We start from the raw sequence: 27,580 nt of genomic DNA on the forward strand, positions 1-27,580 counted from the left end.
ATAAACATAACAAGAAAATGAAGACAATTTGATAATAGGAGTAAATTAGAAAGTTGCTTAAAATTGCATGCTCTATCTGAAACACAAAATACATTTTTTGGCTACAGTGTCCCTTTAACAAAACATTTTGGCTCACAAGCCAAGAATATATTTTCATTTAGAGATAAAATGAATAAAGATTTTGCTTACATCCATATTTTTATTTGAATTCTAGTTTGTTTTATTCCTGTCTATACAACTGCGTAAAACCTATTAAACGGTAAACTCTCTGTAAATATGGTCCTGTAATTGAAACGGATACGGCTGTTTGGGGTATAAAATTATAGTTGCTTTCCTAATGAAATAAAACCAGAGGCAAAATGCTATGTAAGCATATTAATCCTTCAATTTCCATCTAAATTGCACAAACATGATTACAGTCCCCTGCTATGGGCGACATAACGTACTAAATATAAATAAATATATGCTAATTCCAAAATCAGTTTAGCTTCTAGGTAAAACAAAAAAACTTGTTAATTATGATTTTTCTAGATACCTTATAGTTTAAAATGGTATATTTCAACTATACATAGGACCACTCAATTCAGTAGATTTGCATAATCAACAAATGCATAATAAACACACAATAAAATAGCACTTAGTCTGAACTTCAAATGAGTATTAGATTTTTTATGACAAATTTCAAAGTTATGTATATTTCCACTCCCCCTGTATCAAGTGACATTCTCCAGCCAATCACAAATATACGTATATTCTGTGAATTCTTGCACATGCTCAGTAGGAGCTGGTGACTCAAAAAGTGTAAATATAAAATATATTTTGTTAATGGAAGTAAATTGGAAAATTGTTTAAAATCCCATGCTCTATCTGAATCATGAAAGTTTAATTTTGACTTGAGCATGTTAAACAAGGTTTGAATGAAAAAAAATGAAGAAAACGCTGCATACATTATATCTGACACAAGTAGGACATGTGTAGTCACTAATAAAGTAGTATAAGAAATTCTTATTGGCTGATAAGGACATCTCCAGCAGTACTATTGGTAAAGGCAAATCAGAAACTGTTTAGTGGGGGTTATTTTTGAGCAAGAGTTTGAGGCATTCTTCAATGTCACTTAAGATGTGATACAAGTACAATTCAGCCATTGTAATTGTATCATATACCCAATAAGGCTAGTGTAATATTTACTTTTATGACGATTTAAATAAAGACCCTTTGGACAGGTCAATACCAGTCTTGGCATAGGGTCATGGTGTGTGGTATGGTGGCTTCTTGACAACTGGACAGTGGTTTCATAGATGTAAGGGTTTGGCAAACTTTACGGGTGTTGCGTAGTTCATTAGCATTTCCTATTTACCTATATCTGGAAACTTCCCAACCAATTTTCATTTTGCCTATTTCTATACAGTATACTGTCTGGTAACCCTAAGGCAAAGGGTCATGCCCCCATAGCTTTCTGGGATATGTAAATAAATAAAACAAGACAAGCCCTCCCACTCTACATAAAAAGATATACTAAGTTGACTAATATGAGTTTTATCCTTACCAAACGTAGTTCCAGCTTCTGGTCTGCTAACGGACGACACAATTACAAATCCGAATCCTTCATTTTCACCACGTCGGATTTCTACATCATATGGTTGAATCACAGTGCTCACAACACCGCTTCCACCACCACCTCCACTGCCGATTCCACTGGTACTGCCGCTGCCAGAACTCACAGTGTTTAATGAGTTCTGGCTGCCTTGTGGAGTTCGTTTCTCCTCCGTTAAAGAGGCAGGTTGGTTGCTGCTGTGATGTGATGATGCTGGTGATGCGGGAACATCATTCTCGGTTTTTGGGACTGAAAAAAATTAAAAAAGAAATCATGAATTAACCAATAAGCCATTTTTTTATATGGCTATCACTTTGCACAAAAAATATAAAAGATAAACATACTTGAGTGGGTTTGTAAAGGGTCTATTTCTTGAGTTCCCTGAAATAACAAAGCCCTGGTATTTTTCTTTAAAAATCTGCTTTTAATGCATATACAACAGATTATCCATATCTTAAACAATGCAGTGCCTAATTGCTAATACATACTTTTAAAAGCCTTTAAATGAACATTTCCGAACAAATTATTTTAGGCTATTTACAATAATAAAAAAAAATGTTTTAAAAGGGACAGTCAACACTAAAATTGTTATTGTTTAAAAAGATAGATATTGCCTTTACTACCCATTCCCCAGCATTGCACAACCAACATTGTTATATTAATATTCTTTATAACATTTAAACCTCTAAATATCTGCCTGTTTCTAAGCCACTACAAACAGCCTCTTATCACATGCTTTTTTATTAGCTTTTCACAACAGGAGACTGAAAGTTCATGTGGGCCATATAAATTACATAGTGTTAATGCCCCTGGAGTTATTTAAGAGTCAGCACAACACAGCACTAATTGGCTAAAATGCAAGTAATAGATCATAAATAAATAAAAGTCATGTGATCAGAAGCTGTCAGCAGAGGCTGTTGGTTTTGTTGGTTATGCAAAACTGGGGAATGAGTAATAAAGGGAATATCTATATTTTAAAACAATACAAATTCTATTTTAGACTGTCCCTTTAAACCTGAGCTCAGAACAGAAGTGTGCATTAAGTTCCAATCTCCAAGCATCTGAAAAAATAGGTCAAGTATAGTTTGTGCTGGAGCGTCCCTTTAAGAATTCAACACAATGTACCCTCCCAACGCACCTGGATATACTACTTTACGCCTTATGGTTAGATTGACATGGCCTTGTTTTGCAGCCTGCTGCATAAGTTGTACAACAAGCTGATGAGATTTTCCAACAACTGCTGTTCCATCCACACAGATAAGTTCATCACCCGATCTCAACCGTCCATCCGCATCAGCTGAACCTAGAGGCACAATATGACCTATGTATATCTGTTGAGAAAAACAGAAATTGAAAAAAATGGATTCAGGGCTTCTGGGTTTTACAATATAAATTGGTATAAAGAAATAAAATGTGGACAGGGCTTAGAAGGGACATAGTTTTATTTCAAACTCGTACATCTAAGCGAGAGTGCAGTATCCCCTTTGGAACTCTCTCTCTCTCTCTCTCTCTCTCTCTCTCTCTCTCTCTCTCTCTCTCTCTCTCTCTCTCTCTCTCTCTCTCTCTCTCTCTCTCTCTCTCTATATATATATATATATATATATATATATATATATATATATACACACATATAGGAGGTAGGTTAAGTGCACTCACACTAACTGTATTCAAATGCCAGGGTGCTAAGAAGCAGGTAGATAGTAGATGTGGAAAAAAGCACTCACTGGTCTTTAAATATATTCAAACTTGAGTTTTATCTGCAGTGACAGGGTGTTCACCCCAACGGTCTGATGAAGGGGTGAACACCCTGAAACATCACTGCAAATAAAACTCAAGTTTGAATATATTTAAAGACCAGTGAGTGCTTTGTTCCACATCTACACTATATATATATATATATATATATATATATATATATATATATATATATATATATATATATATATATATATATATATATATATATATATATATACATATAACAGGCAATATTTGTAATCAGGATGTAAATACTCTTGTTTTCACAAGAGAGGGCTGCAAAATATACCAAAAGTTGTAAATAAATGTGTCCCTTTGCTTTTCTCAAAGTAACTGAGCACAATATATCAATTAATAATCAATGAGGACCGGCACCTTTAGCTCTGTATATGTGTGTGTGTGTGTGTGTATATATATATATATATATATATATATATATATATATATATAATATATAAATATAAAACAACAGTATACAGGGATTTGCACTCTCACCTAGGGATGTGCAAATGTGTTGAAAAGTGCTGAATTTGTTTGGTAGAACCTGTGGACATTTGTTTTGGACAATCGAATGTTAACAAGAATGAAAATCCAGTAAAATTCTGTATTCGAATGTTACAAATTAGATCGAATATCCACATTCGAAATTTCAAATGTAACATTTGAATTAACAAACACTATTCAGATGTTCAATAGTTCAGATTGTAGGGAATTTAGTAAATCGATACATAATAGATACAAATATATCAATTTGAATGTTTCTATTTTGAATATTACATTTACTATTTAAAATATATCATTTCAGATTTTTCAAATTTGAATATTGCATGAGTCTAATAGACTGTTAGAATGTTGTACAAACATTTGAAATTAGAAACAAATGCATTAGAATTCATTTCATTTTTCGAATGTTGCAAAACATTCGCCTATCCCTACTCTCACCTCTCCATAGCAGCTGGCAGGGTGTAAGAAACTAAATATGTAGCAGAAATTGACAGAATCCACACTCACTGTGCTTTGAACCAAATTACTTTCTTATTTCAGTGATGTTTTAGATCAAAAATGCCCCTTCTTCTGAAATAAATCAGTAATTGTGACTAAAACCCCCAAACTTTCTTTCATGATTTATATAGAACATACAATTTTAAAGGGACAGTCTAGGCCAAAATAAACTTTCATGATTCAGATAGAGCATGTAATTTTAAACAATTTTCCAATTTACTTTTATCACCAATTTTGCTTTGTTCTCTTGGTATTCTTAGTTGAAAGCTTAACCTAGGAGGTTCATATGCTAATTTCTTAGACCTTGAAGGCCACCTCTTTTCAGAATGCATTTCAACCGGTTTTCACCACTAGAGGGTGTTAGTTCACGTATTTCATATAGATAACACTGTGCTCGTGCACGTGAAGTTATCTGGGAGCAGGCACTGATTGGCTAAACTGCAAGTCTGTCAAAAGAACTGAAATAAAGGGGCAGTTTGCAGAGGCTTAGATACAAGATAATCACAGAGGTTAAAAGTATATTATTATAACTGTGTTTGTTATGCAAAACTGGGGAATGGGTAATAAAAGGATTATCTATCTTTTAAAACAATAACAATTCTGGTGTAGACTGTCCCTTTAAACAACTTTCCAATTGACTTGTATTATCAAATTTTCTTTGTTTTATTGTTGAAAAGCAGGGATGGAAGCTCAGGACTGTGCACATGTCTGCAGCACTATATAGCAGCAGTTTTGCTACAATGATATACATTAGCAAGAGCACTAGATGGCTGCACTTTTTCCTGTCATGCTGTACTCCAGACAAGTGCACGCTGCCTATTTAGATATCGTTTTCAACAAAGAATAACATGAGAAGGATGCAAATTTGATAATAGAACTAAATTCAAAACTTCTAAAATTACATTCTCTATCTGAATCATGAAAGAAAAAAATTTGGGTTTCATATCCCCTTAAATTTGCAAGCTATGATAAATGACCTGGAGTGACTTCTTCCACTATCAAGTTGATATATTCTATGAAGTGCTTCCAGGGTGGCTACTAAATTAACTGGAGTGCTTGATGGCTGGGAACTACATATACATTTACTATACATATACATACATTAATTAACAGGAGTAGTCATTTTAGTCCTAAAGTTAATTAAAAAAAATATTTCAGAAAGTAGTACCTTTTTAAACAGATAGACAGACAAACAGACAAAGGAAAGATAGACAGACAGAAAAAGAGGATAGACAGACAGACAGATATATAGATGGAGGAAAGATAGATGTAGATAGACAAACAGACATACATATATAGACAGAGGATAGACAGACAGACAAACTATAGATAGAAAGAGTATAGACAGACAGATATTTAGACAGACAGAGGATAGATATAGATAGATGATAGATAGACAGACAGACAATGGATATATAGATAGATGATAGATAGAGATAAAATAAATAGACAGACAGAGGATATATAGACAGACAGGATAGATAGATAGATAGATAGATAGATAGATAGATAAACAGAGGATAGATAGATATAGATAGAAAGATGATAGACAGACAAGGGATATATAGACAGACAGAGGATAGATAGATAGTTAGATAGAAGATAGATAGACAGACAGAGGATATATATATATATATATATATATATATATGTATAGACAGATAACATAGACAGAGACAGACAGAGGATAGATAGACAGACAGAGGATATATAGACAGACAGAGGATAGATAGATAAATAGATAGATAGAGGATATATAGACAGACAGAGGATCGATAGATAGATAGATGATAGATAGATAGATAGATAGATAGATAGATAGATAGAGGATATATAGACAGACAGAGGATAGATAGACAGATCTTTCCAATACATGACAATCTCAAGGGACCTGTGATGGCTAGAAGGTCTATGTAGGGAAAATTTAGGAAACATGACACAAAAAATACATTGAACAACTTACCGGTTCTCCTGGTTCATTTCCCCCAAGAATTCTAAATCCAAAACCAGTTTCTTTTCTCCATAGAAAGATATCATATTCTTGGAAATCAGGAACTTTAAGGGGAAAAGAAGGAAAAATGAATTATTATACAAGGAAAACAAAAAATCTAACCAAGAATTAAGTTAAATAAAAGCACAATAATTTGACATCAATCTTTACAGGGTTTTAAGCTCAGGACACTTTTGGAATTTCTGGTCTATTTTTCATTTAAGAGAGACCTAGAGAGATAGAGAGACCTAGAGAGATAGAGAGACCATGAGTAAATTTCAATTCTAAGGGGTAAATTTATTAAGCTACATTTGCACCCTTTTCTGCTATGTGGAGTTCTCATTAGTGAGCCTGCTGCCATATATTAAGGAAGCAGAAACCGCTTCTTTCAACTCTTGGCCACTTCAGAGGTGGTGAGATTAATCACCCCAACGCTCACTCATTCGGGGCGATTTACATTCCCTGCTCTAGCCTAACCTATTAATAACTTTTAATAGGAAGGAAGTGAACTGCAAATATGCTTCTATTTCATATTTAAATGTACCCATGCACATGCTATTAATTAAAGGGTTTTTGATAATAATAATTTAATTTTCTTTGTATTCTATTTATTAAATTATGTATTTTATATGCTAAGAGAGTCTCCAAGAGGAGTTGAACCGAAAACCATGAGAAGACAAGTCTAGGACCTATTACAAGTCAATTATACTTTATAAACTGCAACCTACCTTATATACCCCATTAAATAGAGATGCCTTAAAGGGACATGGAACCCCAATTTTTTCTTTCATGATTCAGAAAGAGAATACAATTGTAAACAAAATTCCATTTTACTTCTATGATCTAATTTGCTTCATTCTTTAGATATCCTTTGTTGAAGAAATAGCAATGCACATGGGTGAGCCAATCACACAAGGCATCTATATGTAGCCATCAATCAGCAGCTACTGAGCATATTTAGATATGCTTTTCCACAAAGTATATCAATAGATTGAAGCAAATTAGGTAATAGAAGTAAATGGGAAAGCCGTTTAAAATCGCATGCTCTTTCTAAATCATGAAAGAAAGAAAAATTGTGCTTCATGTCCCTTTAAAACTAACACCTATCAATAAAATTCAGAAAAAAAAATACAATAAACAAATTGTAACAAATCCACTGCAATTAAACAATAATAAAGCTATCCATGCAAACAAAGGTATCTTAAAAACAATTTAAGACGACGCTGCTAAACCACATTATTCCCTTTAAATATGAAAACATGAGAAAAGTGACATTCCATATCCTCAACTGTGAATGCTCTTCGTGCAATGATATGCCTGTGATATTTTTACTACACACCAGAATTACACTACCCCCAGAATTACTTTACAAATGTAATTGATTCTTTAGCGATATCTAGAAACCCCCTAATATATAATCACCGTCAGCATTGAAGTAGATCTGATTCAGCAATTTATGATTATCATTTCTTGATAGCAATACATGGAGAAAAAGTGATGACACAATCTACTACACTGATTTACTTCAATTTTAAAGGCACAGTCAACACCAGAATGTGTGTTGTTTAAAAAGAGAGATAATCCCTTTATTACCCATCTCCAGTTTTGCATAACCAACACTGTTATAATAATACACATTTAACCTTGATTACCTTGTATCTAAGCCTCTGCAAACTGCCCCCTTATTTTAGTTCTTTTGACAGACTGCATTTTAGCCAATCAGTGCTGACTCCTAGGTAAGGTCACGTGCGTTAGCTTAATGTTATCTATATGAAACACATGCACTAATGCCCTCTAGTGCTGAAAACTGTCAAAATGCATTCAGATTAGAGTTGGCCTTCAAGGTTTAAGAAATTAGCATATGAGCCTCCAAGGTTTAGCTTTCAACTAAGAATACCAAGAGAACAAAGCAAAATTGGTGATAAACGTAAACTGGGAAGTTGTTTAAAATGACATGTCCTCTCTGAATCATGAAAGTTTATTTTGGACTTGACTGTACCTTTAAGTGTATATAACCAAAACCTATTTAACTGATTTACTTAAGGTTTTTTAAGTGTTTATAGTGAAAATCTACTACACTGATTTACCTACATTTTAAAAAAAGTATTAATAATGAAAAATCTGCTACACGGATTTACTAAAATTTTAAGTGTTTTTGATCAAAATCTACTACACTGACTTCAATGTTTAAGTGTTTATTGTGATTTATAATCCTAGACAAACTACAAACGTTGATAATATAACACATTATTAAAAATATATTTAGAAAATTAGCGGTTACAATTGGTACTTGATTTAACAAAAGCTACTACAAGTCCTACTGTGAAGACACAATAAAATGCAAAAATGTATAAATCCCACACATTGCTCTATATAATCTCATTTAAATATGTTTACTTTGTGTCAGATGATCTTTAATATTTAATCACGCAGTATTTTTGCATAACGATATTTAATCTGTGCCAGGTTAAATTTAATTGTCTAGCACAGAAAAAATATATATATCAAGCTTTTCTAATTATGAAATGAACGTAAACATAAAGCAATTATTATATATGACAATATTTTCCACCTCTCCCCTAAACTCTTATTAAGAGGATTTAATTAGTAATTTCATTCTAAAAACAAAATAAATCCTTTATTTTTTATTCTCAACTTCGCAACAAGGAACCTTTCTCAATTTATTCCTTCTGGTTGCTAACCAAAATCCTATTTATAATTACATAAACAGTAAAAAGATTCTCAGCAATGCAGTGAAAAAAAGGCTTATTAGTATATAGAGCAAAGTCTCGTTTTCAAGCTGTCTCTTGCAAACCAATAAATTCTCATTAAGATGCACTCCAACAGAACTTGCACTTTCAGCTACTAAAAATGTGGAACTGCATTTCAATTAAAAGTCTGCAGCTTAAACAAGCTTTGGGTAGTACTTTCTAGTTTGTGTAGAACACAGGGGACATCATTGTCGGTGCTACATTACATTATGACACTTCATTTTATTGACATGACCAAAGAGACGCTAATCTGCAAGTGCCCAGGGCAATTTGGGGTTTCATCCTAATGAAATAAAGCTATATAGTAGTAGAACCAGATACTAGGATCGACTTTTTTTTTTCTTTCTTTAAAGGGACACTGAACCCATTTTTTTTTTCCTTTCGTGATTCAGATATAGCATGCAATTTTAAGCAACTTTCTAATTTACTCCTATTATATTTTTTTTCTTTGTTTTGGCATCTTTATTTGAAATGCAGGAATGAAATCTTAGGACCCCGGTCCATTTTAGGTTCAACACCTGGTGTAACCACCAATCAGCAAGCGCTACCCAGGTGCTGAAACAAAAAGGAGTAAATTAGAAAGTTGCATGCTCTATCTGAATCATGGAAAAAAAATTGGGATCAGTATCCTTTTAAAGGGACACTGAACCCAAATTTTTTTCTTTCGTGATTCAGATAGAGCATGCAATTTTAAGCAACTTTCTAATTTACACCTATTATCAATTTTTCTTCATTCTCTTGCTTTCTTTATTTGAAAAGGAAGGCATCTAAGCTATTTTTTTGGTTCAGAACCATGGAAAGCATCTTTTTATTGGTGGGTGAATTTATCCACCAATCAGCAAGAACAACCAAGTTTGTTCACCATAAATGGGCCGACATCTAAACTTACATTCTTGCTTTTCAAATAAAGATAACAAGAGAATGAAGACAATTTTATAATAGGAGTAAATTAGAAAGTTGCTTAAAATTGCATGCTCTATCTGAATCACAAAAGAAAAAATTTGGGTTCAGTGTCCCTTTAAGTTTATTAAATTGATTTAGTTATGTGCATGCTGAACTGAATTCAATTTGAGCTTGCAATAAATATGCTGAATCAGGAAATACATATGCAAATGCTTTTACACAAACAACATTTTGCAGAAATATTTATTTTAAGTAATTTTTACATGTTCATAATTTAAATCAGTAATTAAAGATACATCAAAACCAAATTATATTCATGATTAAGATAGGCCATACAATTTTAATCAACTTTTCCAATTACTTTTTTATCACATTTGCTTCATTCTCTTAGTATCCTTTGTTGAAGTATAAGCATGCAATGCTGGGAGCTAGCTGAATACATTGTGCAAGCCAATTAAGAGAGACTTATATTTGCAGCCACCAATCAGCAGCTTGTTCCCAGCAGTACATTACTGTTTCTGAGTATACCTAGGTATACTGTTCAACAAAGGATACCAAACAAACAAAGCAATTTAGATAATAGAAGTAAATTGGAAAGTTGTTATTGCATCCCCTAATTCAATCATTGAAGACATTTTTTCGGTTTCATGTCCCTTTAAAAGAATATAAAGGGCAAAATTATGCATTCAGAAAGAACATTCAAAATTAAAAAAAATAAACTTTTGTATTTACTTCCATTATTAATTTGTGTACAGTTGTTTAACTGCACAATTTCTGAGTCACCAGCTCTTACTGAGCATGAGTTCACAGTATATGTGGTTGGCTGATGGCTATCATGTGATACAGGGGAGAGGGAAATGAAAAGAAGCTTTGGAATTTTCAGAAAAAAATAAATATATTACTAGACTGCATTTCAATTACTTTTTAGTATGCATTAGTATGCAATGTGAGTGCTCGGTTCAGAAGAATATTGGTTTTGGATTTGTTACATTATACATTTTGAACAATTAAAAGAAGCTATCTTTGAGCGCACAGGATATATAGGGGTTGATTAAAAATTTTTATAAAAGTTTATTGGTAAATTTTGTAGAAAAATAATTAGATAAGTTTTTAGTATGCATTAGTATGCAATGTGAGCGCTCGGTTCAGAAGAATATTGGTTTTGGATTTGTTACATTATACATTTTGAACAATTAAAAGAAGCTATCTTTGAGTGCACAGGATATATAGGGGTTGATTACAATTTTTTATAAAAGTTTATTGGTAAATTTTGTAGAAAAATAATTAGATAAGTCTATTGGAAGTTTTGTTGTTAAACCATTTGATAAGCTTGCTGATTTGTTGCAGCTTACCATGCCCTCTCTGGGCCTCCTGACTCATTGATTTGCATCTGACCTTTTTTAGTCAAAGTGAATGAAAATGGCTGAGTGCCCCCTAGTCTCCCACCTCCCTATGACAGATTATGGCTTTATTGGACTAGCCTGTATTGCTAAATACACTATTTACAGTCTAAATGGCTGTCACGAAACAGCAATCTTTAGTAATACTAAGGAAGCATTGGACAGGGCACAAAGACATAAATTGTCATATCCATTATTTCAAACTTAGGAGCTGATAGCTATACTTATATAGCTTCTTTCTTGCTTTTCTACCCCATCCTGCACATCTTTTGGTAGCAAACATTAGGAGCTACAAACAAATTGATTTGGTCAAGCAATCACGTGTTTTTCTATAATGTATTCCTTTGCTTATATAGTAGAAGAATCGCCAAACTGGCATAAATTCTGGCAAATTTGTAATCATCTAAAGCCAGAATGCACATCTCTAATATTCACCACAAATTATACTTAGGTGTCACCCCTCAGTTTTGCTATTCAACAGGGGGAATTTGTTATAAATAACGAATGTTGTCCACATTTGATTGTTGCAAATAAATATAAAGTTTTCTATACAAAATGGAATGTTTGAATATTTAGAAATTAAAGATCCAAAGCTGATTCTTATAGACTTCAATGTGTATCTATGAAAGTCAACATTCAAATGTTCATGCAAACATTTAAACGGTTAATTTGATGTAATTACACACAAGTAGGCTGCAATAGTTAAAAGGAACATTGTACACTAGATTTTCCTTTGCATGATTGTTTTGTAGATGATCCTTTAATATAGCCTATTTTGGAGTTTTTTTGTAAAAATGTAGTTTTGCTTATTTTTTAAATAACATTGTACTGATTTTCAGACTCCTAACCAAGCACCAAAGTGTTAGATGTATACTGATGTATACAGATTCCAGATTGCTTCTGTTTGTATAATGAGTCTTTTCATATGCAGGGGGGTCTGCTCTCATCCCCTTTCAGTGGGTGTCCCAGCCTAACGTCATCAGCAGTGCTAAAGTGGGAGCTGCTAAAAAAGTTTTTAAAAGGTTTTAAACTGGATTTTTATATTGGTATCTGTGCATATTCTTTATAGTAGTGTCTATTGCATGCAGTTAAATGAAAATTTGTGTATACTGTCCCTTTAAATCTGCTGTTGCACATTTAGCAGATCAAGCACACATTAATTGGATAGTGGTTTCCAAAAGTCAATAACATTAGGTTAAGTTAACTAGATCGTGATATAAGTGATGATCAAAATTTTCCAACAGCGAGCAGAAAAGCGGAAATCTTAATGTGTTTTTTTTTTCTCCCCCTAGCAGAATAATGACTAAAGTTTCATATTGGATATTTCTATAAACTTCTATCATACAGGAAAATAACAAATTGATTAAGAGTTACACAGTTCACAAAATCTGTCTTTTCCACCTCATTAAATTCTGATAACAGCTCTTGTGTTCATGAAAGTTGTTTAAAAGGTTATGGACACACTGAGACAATAATATAAACTGTTTTGTTTCGTTTTTTTGGACCACTTTTCCTGTAAAAAAAAAACTTTGAAAATATGTGAGTTTTCCAACTCAGAGAATTGAAAGTACACTCTGCAGATGTCACAAGCTTAACACTGAAATATATCTGTCCCTAACTGGCCTCAGAAATGAGATAAAGTAGTACAAAACAATTCAAGTTTTAATAACTAAATGACAGTGTTAAGCCCAGTTGTGATCTCAAATAACAGGCATGGTGAAGTCAGTACCATAAGTAAGCTTACAATTAGCAAGTTGGTTGAGACACATAAAAAAAAAAAAAAAAAAAAAAGCCTTAAAGATCTTCTTAACCTTTTAAAGCCGCTATGCCGTTCTATTCCGTCATAATTAGACTGGGCTTTAAAGCCGTTATGACGGAATAGAACGTCATAACTAACGGCTGTCCTGAAGCCTTCTGTGCAGTCAGGACTTGATCGCAGTCTTGGGGGCATTCCTAGGGTTGTAGGGATGCCCCCCAGACGCGATCCAATAATTGAAATCTCGCGATCGTGTGCATGATCGCGTGGTTTCAATTTGTCTACATCGGAACAGTTGTTCCGATGTAGGCACTTTAGCTCAGACTCAAAAGGGTTAAAGGACCAGAAAATACAGTAGATTTACATAACAAATATATGATAACAAGACAATGCAATAACACTTAGTCTGAACTTCAAATGAGTAGTAGATTGTTTTCTGACAAATTTCAGTTATACCTATTTCCACTCCCCCTGTATCACGTGACAGTCATCAGCCAATCACAAACGCATATATGTATAGTTGGTGAACTCTTGCACATGCTCAGTAGGAGCTGGTGACTCAAAAAGAGTAAATATAAAAAGACTGTGCATATTTTGTTAATGGAAGTAAATTGGAAAGTTGTTTAAAACTACATGATCTATCTGATTCATGAAAGTTTAATTTTGACTTGAGTGTCCCTTTAAAAGGGACATGAAACCCAACATTTTTCTTTCATGATTCAGATAGAGCCTGAGGAAACAGCCCTGTGTGGGCTGAGAAACGCGTTGCTTTTTATTACAATTACAATTATTTGTGTTTTTATCCATACACTTGCTGCTTTTTGGATTTTTTTGGACTTTATTGCCATATTATCTGTGGATTGGAGTGTTATCTGTGCACTACCTGAGATCTGACAGCTGGACGGCTGAGAAGCTCCAGCCTGCTTGGATTGAACCTGGAGGTGCTTTGGACTATGTAAGTGTGATCTTTAATAGTGCACTGAATTTATTTTTCTCTATATAGGAATACACTGGTGACCATTTTGGATCATCCTCAGAAGCTGCTTGCCTGTATACAGTTAGTTGGACAACTGTGGAGTGCCAGCCTGCCTTAAAGGGACACTGAACCCAAATGTTTTCTTTCATGATTCAGATAGAGCATGCAATTTTAAGCAACATTCGCATTTACTCCTATTATCAAATTTTCTTCGTTTTTTTGCTATCTTTATTTGAAAAAAATGCATCTAAGCTTTTTTTGGGTTCAGCACTCTGGACAACACTTTTTTATTGGTGGATGAATTTATCCACCAATCAGCAAGAACAACCCAGGTTGTTCACCAAAAATGGCCCGGCATCTTAGCTTACATTCTTGCATTTCATATTAAGATACCAATTATAGGTGAATTGCTAAGAGGTTGGGAGAGGTCTCATCAGATGGAGAATAAGGTACCCTTAGAATACCTAACTACTGGTAAGAAAAGAGTAGAGTACAATTATATGCTTAAGAATGTCATTAGCTAGAATAACACTGCTCTCGCATAACGCGAGAGGTCTTAACACCGACATAAAAAGAAGGACTGCACTGACTAATTATAGGCGACTGAAAGCTACTGTAATTTTCCTCCAGGAAACGCATTTCCTACACTCCACCATTCCCAAATACTGGGCAAGGGACTTTCCACAACAATTTCATTCTACGATAGATTCTAAAAAAAGAGGAGTCTCTATTCTTATTCATTCCTCTATCCCTTTCACACACAAAGAAACTATAGCAGATAGAGATGGCAGATACCTCCTGGTGTCAGGTCAAGTAGGGGGAATAGACATAGTCTTCTGCAATGTGTACGCCCCAAATGAGCAACAAGACAAATATTTTCAAAATATATCTCATCTGCTGACTGACTGGTCTAGGACGCGTATAGTCTTAGCAGGAGACTTTAACATAGATATACAATCGCTGACGAAACACACAGCCAATCTGCAATCTAAAAAGAAGAATAGACAGAAAGGGGTAGCTAAGAACATAGGGGGGATGCTCGAGCAGCATATGCTGCAGGACACTTGGCAAGTACTTAATGGGGATGCTAGAGACACCACATTCTACTTATCGGCACACAACAGTTACACGAAGATAGATTATGTGTATACGAGTCAGATACTGCAACCGATATTACAACATATAGATATTCTTCCGTGTGTATGGTCAGACCATTCAATCACTAAACTGTGTCTAGGGGACCTACTGGATCCAAAGAGAACAAAATCATGGACTTATGATCCGTCTTGTATTAAAAATCCGCTTATAAAAGATAAAATTCTCAAGGATCTAGAGGAATATTGGCAGATTAATGTAGATACCACAAGTAACCCTATCATACCATGGGCGGCACATAAAGCAGTGATCAGAGGTATATTGATTAAAGAAAAGACAGCAGCCAGGAGACGGCACACCCTACTCCTGAGGCAATTATACTCGGAGATTACTTCACTAGAGAGGGCACATAGAATAACTAAATCCCAAGCCACATTGACACAATTGCTGAACACTAAAAATAAGTTACAAACCATATTAAATGAACAATCCGTCAAAGCGGCACACAGACTGAAAACAAACTACTTTATCTTCTCAAACAAACCAGATAAATATCTAGCAAAAAAAATTAGAGACAATCATCAGGCTTTATCAATACCGAGCATACAGAACCCAAAAGGACACATGACATCCCATCCACAGGAAATTGTTGACACATTTGCTCACTTTTACAGCGACTTGTATGATGGGACTAAAGTGCAACATTGCCCTTCGACGGAAAAAGTATTTGACTCTTTTTTACACAAAGCAGACCTGAAACCAATTTCTGAGGAAGATAGGGAAGCCCTTAACGCTAAAATTACATCTGAGGAGGTACGAGCTGCCATTAAAGACCTTAAACCTAGCAAAGCCCCAGGTCCAGATGGATTCCCAGGGGAATATTATAAAGCTTTTAGAGACATATTGCTGCCTCACTTGGTAGTATTTGCCAACCACATTATGGAAGGGGGAGAAATACCTATAGAACTGCTTCAGGCTAGGATAGTGGTGATTCCAAAACAGGGAAAGGACCCCCATTTTTGCGCTAATTATAGACCGATTTCCCTTATCAACCAGGACCTTAAGATAGTTACAAAAATACTAGCTAATAGATTGAAACACATCCTGCCCTCAATCATACACCCTGATCAAGTTGGATTTATCAAGGAAAATGGGATTCTCCTGGTATGGGAGGCTGTCTGCTGTCAAGATGACGATCCTACCCAGCATTCTTTATCTGTTCAGGGTCCTCCCAATTAAAGTTAACAGTTCAGATTTAGATAATCTCCAAAGAGACATACACAGATTTCTGAGGGACAATAAACACCCGAGGATCCCACATCAAATCCTGACAAGACATAGACAATTGGGGGGGGGGGGGGAGCTCCTAATTTGCATGACTATTATACAGCAGCTAGACTAGCGCAAAATTCAATACTTGGGAGAAGACAAAAAGATGTTCTCTGGCCTGCCTTGGAGGCTGCTATGGGGGGAATGGAGGGACCCGAGGATATTTTCTGGGGTAACATAAAGAATAAGGACCTAGAGATCTATCACAACAAATCCACACAATTGACCAAACAACAATGGACCAAGATACAGCGGATAGGGAAGCTGATGCCTAGACAAACCCTGATAATACCACTAAAATACTTGATAAATGAGGAGTTTATATACCATATAAAAAAATGGGAAAACAAAGGCTTATACAGGGTGGCAGATATATATTCACAAGGTAAATTACTGACCTTCACACAACTTAGACAGAAGCTAGAGCCTATTCAGATACACTGGTTCCTCTACTTACAGATCACATCAGCTATACAAGCATATATCAGTAGGGCCACAATACACAGTCAAAGAACGACTCTCGAAAATTAATGTTTAGCAATCAACAGACCCAAGAAAGCAATATCTAGATTATACATATCACTACAGGAAACTAAATACACGACTAAATCTACATTGCTACTAAATTGGGAGGAAGATATTGCAAGAGAGCATACGATTGACGACTGGAATGATATATTTCATTACGCTAGTAAGGGCCTTATTAGTGCAGACCTTAGAGAGAACGTACTGAAGACAACCTTTAGATGGTACTTGACACCAATGAAAAAGTCTCATATGACACTGGGAAACTCTAGATACTGTTATAGAGGGTGTAAAGTTAGAGGATCATATCTTCACATGTGGTGGGATTGCCCTAGAGTCCAAAACATTTGGAGGAAACTATCTTTAATGCTAAGCACCCTGTTAAGCGAAAGGATCTCTCTTACACCAGCTCAGGCGCTGTTGCATGAGACAATTCCGAGACTAAACCCACATATAAACACTTTCATTCGAATCCTATGTACCACCACAAGAATAGCTATAGCTAAATATTGGAAAAATGAGACGCCGACGTGGGCAGAGGTCCTCAATAGAATACAGATGGTTTATTCGATGTACGAGACAGCAGCATTTATTCAAGACACAGGGCCTACGTTCCAGAAGATCTGGTTTTACTGGATAATCAGGGAAGGTGAGGGGACAGGGTAGAGGAGAAAGGCAAGAATTCCTTAGAGGAACATAGTCGCTGATTTGACATAGGAGACTACTCAACAAAGGGAAAATTGATGAGGGAGCTACTAATAGCCATATAGATAGGTACTAGGGAGTGGGGTACCCGTGACTTCATTAGTTTGATTTGTTGTGATACAGGAGTTGTTGAATTATGTTTATCTGTTCTATTTAGATAAATGATATTACTGAAATTATAAGAATATTACCCCCCACGATTATATACTTCCAATATGGACTGCGATAGCCAAGGACATATAAAAGAAGTAATTGAGGGAAAAGTATGAAAATGAGAGAAACCTCCATAGGCTTTGAGATAGACTGCAGCAAAGGTAGCAGATTAGATTAATTGTTGATATTTTATGGACAAATGGTTAAAGTCAAAGTTAGAAAGTTTCAATGGCAACCCTGCTCAAGGAATTGTCCCTAGGCGAGTACCATGAGTTCCTTAGAATACAATTATGAGTAAGGTACTATCTACCCTGCTGCTGAAAGCTCTTTATTATCTTTTTTTGTGATTCTTATGTTTTTTCGTCTTTCTCATTGTATGTCACATGTAATGTATCTGATGTATATGGAGGAGGTTTGTGGTTTAATAAAGAATATTTTATCTAAAGGGACATTAAGCAACAAATAAACGCTAGGCAGAATGATGTTTTAAAAGCAAAGATTTACCTCAGAATAATATGCAGACTTATTTCTAAAAAATGTTATTAGTTAAAATATTAAAAAAATAGTTTAAAGTTTTAGTGTCAATAAAGCAATAACTATGTGATAACCTAGTTTTCCTCCCCTCCTGAGGCTAAATAGGAACTGTTATAAATAGGTCACTAGAGCATGCAACCAATGACTGTATTTAACGGGACAGCCTACTTGATATTTTTGTATTGTTTAAAAAGCTAGATATGCCTTTACTAAGCATCCCGGATTTGCACAACCAACATTGTTATATTAAAGGGATAGTAAACACCAAAAATGTTATTGTTAAAAAAGATAGATAATCCCTTTATTTACCATTCTCCAGTTTTGCATAATTAACACTGTTATATTAATATACCGGTACTTTTTACCTCTGTAATTAGCTTGAATCTAAGCTTATGCAGACTGCCTCCTTATCTCAGATCTTTTGACAGACTTGGATTTCAGGCAATTAGTGCTGACTCCACGTGCATGAGCACAATGCTATCTATATGAAACACATGAACTAACTCCCTCTAACTGTGAAAAACTATCACATGCATTCAGATAAGAGGCAGCCTTCAAAGGATTAGAAATTGGCATATGAGCCTAGCTAGGTTTAGCTTTCAACTAAGAATACCAAGAGAACAAAGCAAATTTGATGATAAAAGTAAACTAGAAAGTTGTTTAAAATTACATGCCCTATTTGAATCATGGAAGTTTAATTTGGACTTTACTATCACTTTAATATACTTTATAACCTCTAAACCACTAAATATCTGCCTATTTCTTAGCCCCTGCAGGCCGTCTCTTATCAGTGCATTTTATTAGCTTTTCATAGCCAGACAATGCTAGTTCATGTGTGTCATATAGATACAATTGTTTGTAAAAGCTCTGAGATAGAGGGGGCAGTCTGCAGAGGCTAAGCTAAGATACAAGCTAAAAACAGAGGTAAAAAGTGTATTAATATAACAGTGTTGGTTATCCAAAACTAGGTACATGGGTAATAAAGGGATTATCTATCTTTTTAAAGGGACAGTCAACTCAAACATTTTTATTGTTTAAAAAGATAGTTAATCCCTTTATTACCCATTCCCCAGTTTTGCAGAACCAACATAGTTATATTAATATATTTTTTACCTCTGTGATTACCTTGTATCTAAGCCTTTTCTGACAGCCCCCTGAATACATGACCTTTTATTATCTTTTGACTTGCATTTTATCCAATTAGTGCAGTGTCTGCCACAACCCATGGGCGTGAGCACAATATTATCTATATGGCTCACATGAACTAGCACTCCCCTGTTGTGAAAAGCTAATAAAAAAGCATGTGTCAAAAACAGGCAGAAATTTAGAGGTTTGAATGTTATAAAGTTTATTAATATAACAAAGTCGGCTGTGCAAAGCTGGGAATGGGTAGCAAAGGCGTTATCTATCTTTTTAAACAATAACAATTTTGGTGTTGACTGTCCCTTTAAACAATAACATTTTTCAAGTAGACTGTCCCTTTAAATTACAGGACAAATGCATAAATAAAGAAATTATATTGCAAAGTTGTTTATTTTTTTTAGTATACATAATTAGAGAATTTTTATTATAGTCTCAAGGTGTTTATTGTCTCTTTAGTGACCGGCTAATTGCTAATCTATTTTACTTTTTTTTTCTCCCCAGCTAGAAATTACTTTCATTTATTACTACACTAGATACACAAACTTAAAAAAAAATACCAATTAATTATAACTCAAAAAACTATTGCTAGAGATAGAGAAAATAAGTAACTTTTTTTTTTTTTGCACCATGTAGACATGTCAATAATGCAATTACCTCAGGGATGCCTGATTTTATAGCTCTTTGGGCTAATTGCTTGTTGATTTAACTTAATCAAGATTAAATACCCATAAAACTAAGCAAGGCATCAATATTAATCCATTGTGCTTTATTCATTTATTGATGTATATCAAGATACTAGAAATGTACAAAGACTCATTGTTAAAGGGACAGTCTACACTAAAATTGTTATTGTATAAAAAGATAGACAACGCTTTTACTACCCATTCAGCTTTGCACAACCAACATTGATACATTAATATACTTTCTAAGACATGCCCACTATAGACAGCCTCTTATCACGTTTTTTTATTAGCTTTTCACAACAAGAGACTGCTAGTTCATGTGGGCCATATAAATAACCCGTGGAGTTATTTAAGAGTTAGCACAACACAGTACTAAATGCAAGTCAATAGATAATAAATACAAAGTCATGTGATCAGGGGGCTGTCAGAAGATGCTTAGATATAAGGTAATCACAGAGGTAAAAAGTATATTAATATAAGTGTTGGTTATGCAAAACTGGGGAATGGGTAATAAAGGTATTATCTATCTTTTAAAACAATAAAAAAATCTATTGTAGACTGTCCCTTTAGGTCTGTTATACAAAAAGCTTATTTAATAAAGATATATATAGACATATTTGAGCTTAGACACAAATACAGAGCAACTAGGAATATGCTTGGTAAAGGGTACACATTTAAAATGACATTAAAATGACACTAATTCCAATTTAATTCCATGATAAAACTACGTGCAAAAGTTCACAGTGTGGACAGTCTGTGACTGGCTGATGGCTGTCACATGATACAGGAGGCTGGCAAAATGCAGTCTATTTTGATTTTTTTTTTTTTTAAATCTACTGCAGTGCTCATATAAAATGCAGAGAGTTATTTTGCATCGTTTTTATGCACTTATTGATTATGCAATTATTGCCCTTTAATATACAACACCCTTTATGTTTTTTTTTCCTTTTTTTATTTTTCAAAATACACAGATATCTAAAGCACAAATCAAATAATGGATGTACATATGGCCCATACATATTTATGGGAAATAAACACAACATGTGCTGGTGTGGTTTATCCACTGCCTTGAAAATAAATCATGCATCAAAGCACTTTTTCATGTCAAGGTTACACACGTTTTGATCTTTGTCGACATATTTAAAAAAATAAATTTGCATCCATCAGTTTGACATACCGGGAGACTCCTCTCCTGTCCCCATTATATAGAAAAATAAATAATGTACACGGAAACCGCTAGAGGAGAAATTACAGTGACAGCTAGAAAAAAAACACAGCCTAGGCAGAATATCTAATACTTACGTCTGCTCTCATACATACTCCTGGACTGAGCCCAGATTTTAAATGGATCTGGCTTCTTTTGCCCGGAGCCTTCCACTTGGTCCACAGCTGGTGCCTCACTGGTCGGATAATCAGGGAGGGCTTGAACACTGTGAAGGGGAGACGCGGTGTGACCACTATGGTGACTGGAAACGCTATGCTGGGAGCTGTTTTGGCTGTCTTTCCTTTCAAGTGGTTGCTGCAAGAACATAAGACAAAAAAAGTATTTTATTTCTTAATATAGACAATTACAGGGAAAAAGTTAATTGAGACAGAACATGCAATTGTAAACAACTTTCTAATTTACTTTGATTATCAATCTGTCGTCGTTCTCTTGGTAACCTTTGTTTAAAAAGCATACCTAGGTAGTCTCAAGAGCTAGCTGCTGATTGGTGGCTAGATATGTCTATTGCCATTTGCTCAGAACATGCATTCTGCTAGCTCCTAGAAGTGCATTGGTTCTCATGATTACGAGGTTTACTCTTCAACAAAGAACACCAAGGTAACAAGGCAAATGTGAAAAAAGAAGTAAATTGGAAAGTGGTTTATGATTAAATGGTTTCTCGGAATCATGGATGTTTAAATGGGGAGTTTACTGTTGCTTTAAAAAGATAATGTAAGAGGGCTACAATGGTACGGTTGGAAACAAAATAAAACCTCAAGGAAAAATGTAATGACTTTAATATGTATATCTTACAGGAGAGAAAGTAGAAATATGATAGAATCTTCAAATAAAAATAAAAAGTTATTGGCAAAGCTGAGAATGAAAACAAGTTTCACCAAAAGAAAAACACTAGAACAAGGAGTCACGATGTGGAAGGCTATTAGGTTCAGGAGTAATTTGTGGAAGTAATGATTAAAGATCTAATATAAACCCAATTTTTTTCTATCATGATTCAGATAGGAGTAAATTAGAAAATTGCTGTATCAGGACTGAAAGCTTAGGAGCATCTAAGGTAGCGCTTATTGGTGGTTACATTTAGCCACCAATCAGCAAGCGCCATCCAGGTGCTGAACCTAAAATGGGCCGGCTCCTAAGCTTTCATTCCTGCTTTTTAAATAAAGATACCAAGAGAACGAAAAAACTAAATAATAGGAGCACATTAGAAAGTTGCTTAAAATTGGATGCTCTATCTGAATCATGACAGAAAAAATATGGGTTTAGTGTCCCTTTAATTCAAGGAATTGACTTTTAGTAGAGGTGGTAAGAGCAAAGCCAATCAGGAATATGCATATTCTAGGAATTAATCAAGCTTTTTATAAGGAAGAGTTCTTGCACTCCATGATATGGGGGGGGGGGAAGTTTTATTCAAGCAAATTAAAACACATGATAGATATGCAAGCAGCATAAGCTTAATGCCCTGACGCGTTTCACACTCAACACAGCATTTAGTCATAGCTAATCTTAAATAAGATTACTTATATGGGGAAGACTCAATAAGCTTTTTGCTTCTTATTTGCTGTTAAAAATCTGTGTTTCTTTGTATGTATTGAAGATTTTGCTTCTTCCAATCTGAAACAGACTTTTCTAATGCATTAAAGTTTTTTCTTGTTTTAAAAACACAATATAACTGACCTACTTTTTCTTGTCAGGCACAGAGTTTAGATCATGTTAGCCAGTTTAGTTGTTGGAGTTGTTCCTTACATCCAATAAGCAATGGATAGTTACAATAACTGCCGTATACAAACATGCATTTCTTGTAAGTTACAATCCGAACAGCTTCTACTGCCCCGGACTTATTTGTCTACATTGGAACAAAGTTCCTATGTAAACAAATAAGTAAAAAATTGAAATCACAGGATCGTTCATGCAATCCTGTGATTTCAATGATGGCATTGTGTGAGGGGGAGTGCCGAAGATGCTAGGCACGCCCTTCAGCCTACGATCCCATTCAGGAAGAGCCAAAGGCTTTAGTACAGCCAAACGGCTATGACATTCTATGACGTCCTAAGGCCTTTAAAGCCCAGTGTGGTTAGGACGGTATAGAACCGCATAAGGATGTGAAGGGGTTAACAGTGTTCATGCAATCTTATTTTGCTATATTTAACTGCTTTAACTTTATTTTCAAAATCTATAATTAGAATAAGTTGGTTAAAGAGACACTGAACCCAAATTTTTATTTTTTTATTTTCTGATTCAGATTGAGCATGTAATTTTAAGCAACTTTCTAATTTACTCCTATTATAAAATTTTCTTCATTCTCTTAGTATCTTTTATTTGAAATGCAAGAATGTAAGTTTAGATGCCGGCCCATTTTTGGTGAACAACCTGGGTTGTTCTTGCTGATTGGTGGATACATTCACCCACCATAAACAAGTGCTGTCCAGGGTTATGAACCAAAAACGGGCAGGCAGCCTGGTTCCTTAGCTTAGATGCATTCCTTTTCAAATAAACATAACAAGAGAACGAAGAAAAATTGATAACAGGAGTAAATTAGAAAGTTGCTTAAAATTGAATGCTCTATCAGAATGCTGAATAATGAAAGAAAAAATTTGGGTTTAGTGTCCCTTTAACAGTGAATCTTTAGCCATTAGTCAATTAAGTTCTTAAAACATAAATCCTATTCTCATTTATGGTCCGATTCTAAAAACTTCTCCTCTAAGTGAGACATGGTTTTCCACGCCAACACTTGGAAAGGCTGCCCTCAAGGAATTTTATTAAAAAAAAAGGGGCTGTCCCTGCGAATTGTGAGATGTCTTCCATAGAAAGTAGGCGAGAATCTCGCTTTACAATAAGGAAAATAATACGCTTTGAATTTTTTTACAAGAGCTGTGTCATTTTATTATGAATTTTATTTTGCACTTTTCAATACGTATTTTTAAAAAAAAATTAAATATGATTTTTGAAGAACATTTTTATTACGATTTTTAATGTGATTAAACAATAAGTTTAAAAGATTTTTATTTCAGTATTTCATTTATTTATTTGATACGATATTTACAAATACAATTTTTGAGTGTTCTACAGTAATGTATACATCGCCTTTACATACTTAAAAGCAGGAAAAAACCCTTTGTAGGACACACTGTTCTCAATATAAAAAATGCGTTTATAGAATTAGGACAGCAGCTTCATAGTACTATCGAGATTTCTTATAGAATCTCACAAGCCCAAAAGAGCTTTATTGAATTAGACCCTTAGGGCTAAAACTGCTTCAGAGCCCTTGCTGGGTAGGTTTGCACATGCGAGTCTGCTTCCCGTAATGTAAGAAGCAGCAGTTGTTAGACCGCAACTTCTTACACTTCGCCACCTCTGAGGTGGCAAAGAGAAATCACAAAGAGCTCGCTCACTCTCGGTGATTGACAGTGCCGTCACGCAAATGAAGGGGCGAACATTACACACTCATCGGATTGTGTAAAGATGCATACTGGCCAGCGGATGTAAAGATCCGCTGCCCGTATGCAGTGAAGGAGGGCGGACAGCTTTGCAAGTTGAGAAGCTGTCCGTCCATCCTTTAATAAATGGGGCCCTTATCCCCTTAATGACCACAGCACTTGTCCGTTTGGGACCAAGGCTATTTTTACATTTTTGCAGTGTTTGCTTAGCTGTAATTTTCCTCTTACTCATTTACTGTACCCACACATATTAAATGGACTTTCTAAAGATACCATTATTTTCATCATATCTTATAATTTACTATACATTTTTTTTATAAAATATGAGGAAAAAATGAAAAAAAACCACACTTTTTCAAACTTTGACCCCCAAAATCTGTTACACATCTACAGGTGAAACTCGAAAAATTAGAATATCATGCAAAAGTTAATTTATTTCACTAATGCAACTTAAAAGGTGAAACTAATATATGAGATAGACTCATTACATGCAAAGCAAGATAGTTCAAGCCGTGATTTGTCATAATTGTGATGATTATGGTTTACAGCTCATGAAAACCCCAAATCCACAATCTCAGAAAATTAGAATATTGTGAAAAGGTGCAATATTCTAGGCTCAGTGTCCCACTCTAATCAGCTAATTAAGCCATAACACCTGCAAAGGGTTCCTGAGCCTTTAAATGGTCTCTGTCTGGTTCAGTAGGAATCACAATCATGGGAAAGACTGCTGACCTGACAGTTGTGCAGAAAACTATAATTGACACCCTCCATAAGGAGGGAAAGCCTCAAAAGGTAATTGCCAAAGAAGTTGGATGTTCCCAAAGTGCTGTATCAAAGCACATTAATAGAAAGTTATGTGGAAGGGAAAAGTGTGGAAGAAAAAGGTGCACAAGCAGCAGGGATGACCGCAGCCTGGAGAGGATTTCCAGGAAAAGGCCATTCAAAAGTGTTGGGGACTTTCACAATGAGTGGACTGAGGCTGGAGTCAGTGCATTAAGAGCCACCACACACAGACGGATCCTGGACATGGGCTTCAAATGTCGTATTCATCTTGTCAAGCCACTCCTGAACAACAAACAACGTCAGAAGCCTCTTAAATGGGCTAAAGAAAAACAGACCTGGTCTGTTGCTCAGTGGTCCAAAGTCCTCTTTTCTGATGAGAGCAAATTTTGCATCTCATTTGGAAACCAAGGACCCAGAGTATGGAGGGAGAATGGAGAGGCACACACTGCAAAATGCTTGAAGTCCAGTGTGAAGTTTCCACAGTCTGTGTTGATTTGGGGAGCCATGTCATCTGCTGGTGTTGGTCCACTGTGCTTCATTAAGTCCAGGGTCAACGCAGCCAATCCATTTTAATTCCCAATTCCCACCCCACTTTCTCCCACTTAATATATAAAACATTTCTATAGTGTAGTGGTTCCCACCCGCTCCGGCCCGCTCCCGCCCGCCACCCCCCATGCATGCGCGTGGGTCTGTGCGCGCCCCCGGCGACACCTCCCACGATCCCGCCCCCCTCTAGCATCATGCATGCCATCGATGGCCGCCCACTAGCAACCCACCAACGATTCAGGTCATCGATGTCCGATGCAGAGAGGGCCACAGAGTGGCTCTCTCTGCATCGGATGGGTAAGAAAGGTTATTGCAGGATGCCTACGATATCGAGGCATCGCTGCAATAACCAGAAAGCGGCTGGAAGCGATCAGGATAGCTTCCACCGCTTTCCAAGACTGACGACGTACGGGGTATGTCCTCGGTCGTTAAGTGTATTTTTTTTAGAGGACTACCCCACACGTCATTGGTTGTTAAGGGGTTAAAGGGACACTGAACCCAAATTTATTTCTTTAGTGATTCAGATAGAACATACGATTTTAAGCAACTTTCTAATTGACTTCTATTATCAATTTTTCATCGTTCTCTTGTTATCTTTATTTGAAAAAGAACGCATCTAAGCTAAGGAGCCAGACAATTTTTGTTCAGTACCCTGGACAGCACTTGTTTATTGGTTGGTGAATTTATCCACCAATCAGCAAGAACAAACCAGGTTGTTCACAAAAATGGGCCGACATCTAAACTTACATTCTTGCTTTTCAAATAAAGATACCAAGAGAATGAAGAACATTTGATAATAGGAGTAAATTAGAAAGTTGCTTAAAATTGCATGCTCTATCTGAATCACAAAAGAACAAAAAGGGGTTCAGTATCCCTTTAATCTCTGACACCCAATAGAAATAATCAAATTAAAGCACAAATTTTAAATCTTATTTTATTGAGGAAGGTTTCTTTAAAGCCAAATCTGCTTATGTTTTACCATATTGGATTTGTAGGCATTTTTTGCTATTTAGTCAGTCTATCATAGCATTAAATCTAACAATAATGGTACAGAACAATAAACAGTCGCGCATCCCATATTTAGTTTTATGTTTTCAGACAAATATTGCCTCCAGCCACAAAGTAAACACTCTCAGTCCTAAATCAAAAAGCAGAAAATAGAGTTTTAGTCTAAAAATAGAAAACCAACTGGAAACTGAAAGAAGGGCTCGAAAATGAGCGTTGAAAGGGAAGATAAAAAAGAATGAAAGAAGCGGCATTCTGTACAAGGTTTCTGAA

The 27,580-nt window shown here is 35.2% G+C and overlaps 1 protein-coding gene across 9 annotated transcripts in view; it reads right to left on the reverse strand.

Annotated features, from left to right (window-relative positions):
- The window catches only part of MAGI1 (membrane associated guanylate kinase, WW and PDZ domain containing 1), a 1,010,133-nt gene that overhangs the window by 31,198 nt on the left and 951,355 nt on the right, over positions 1-27,580 (reverse strand). For all 9 annotated transcript variants that reach the window (XM_053721007.1, XM_053721010.1, XM_053721009.1 and 6 more), the window contains 4 exons: positions 21,620-21,836; positions 6,318-6,409; positions 2,733-2,925; positions 1,547-1,843 (listed from right to left, as the gene is read on the reverse strand). In XM_053721007.1, coding sequence (XP_053576982.1) covers positions 1,547-1,843; positions 2,733-2,925; positions 6,318-6,409; positions 21,620-21,836 — 799 coding nt within the window. The remainder of the gene's footprint in view (positions 1-1,546; positions 1,844-2,732; positions 2,926-6,317; positions 6,410-21,619; positions 21,837-27,580) is intronic.

This window comes from Bombina bombina, chromosome 7 (assembly GCF_027579735.1).
Source record: "Bombina bombina isolate aBomBom1 chromosome 7, aBomBom1.pri, whole genome shotgun sequence".
NCBI classification, from domain to species: Eukaryota; Metazoa; Chordata; class Amphibia; order Anura; family Bombinatoridae; genus Bombina; species Bombina bombina.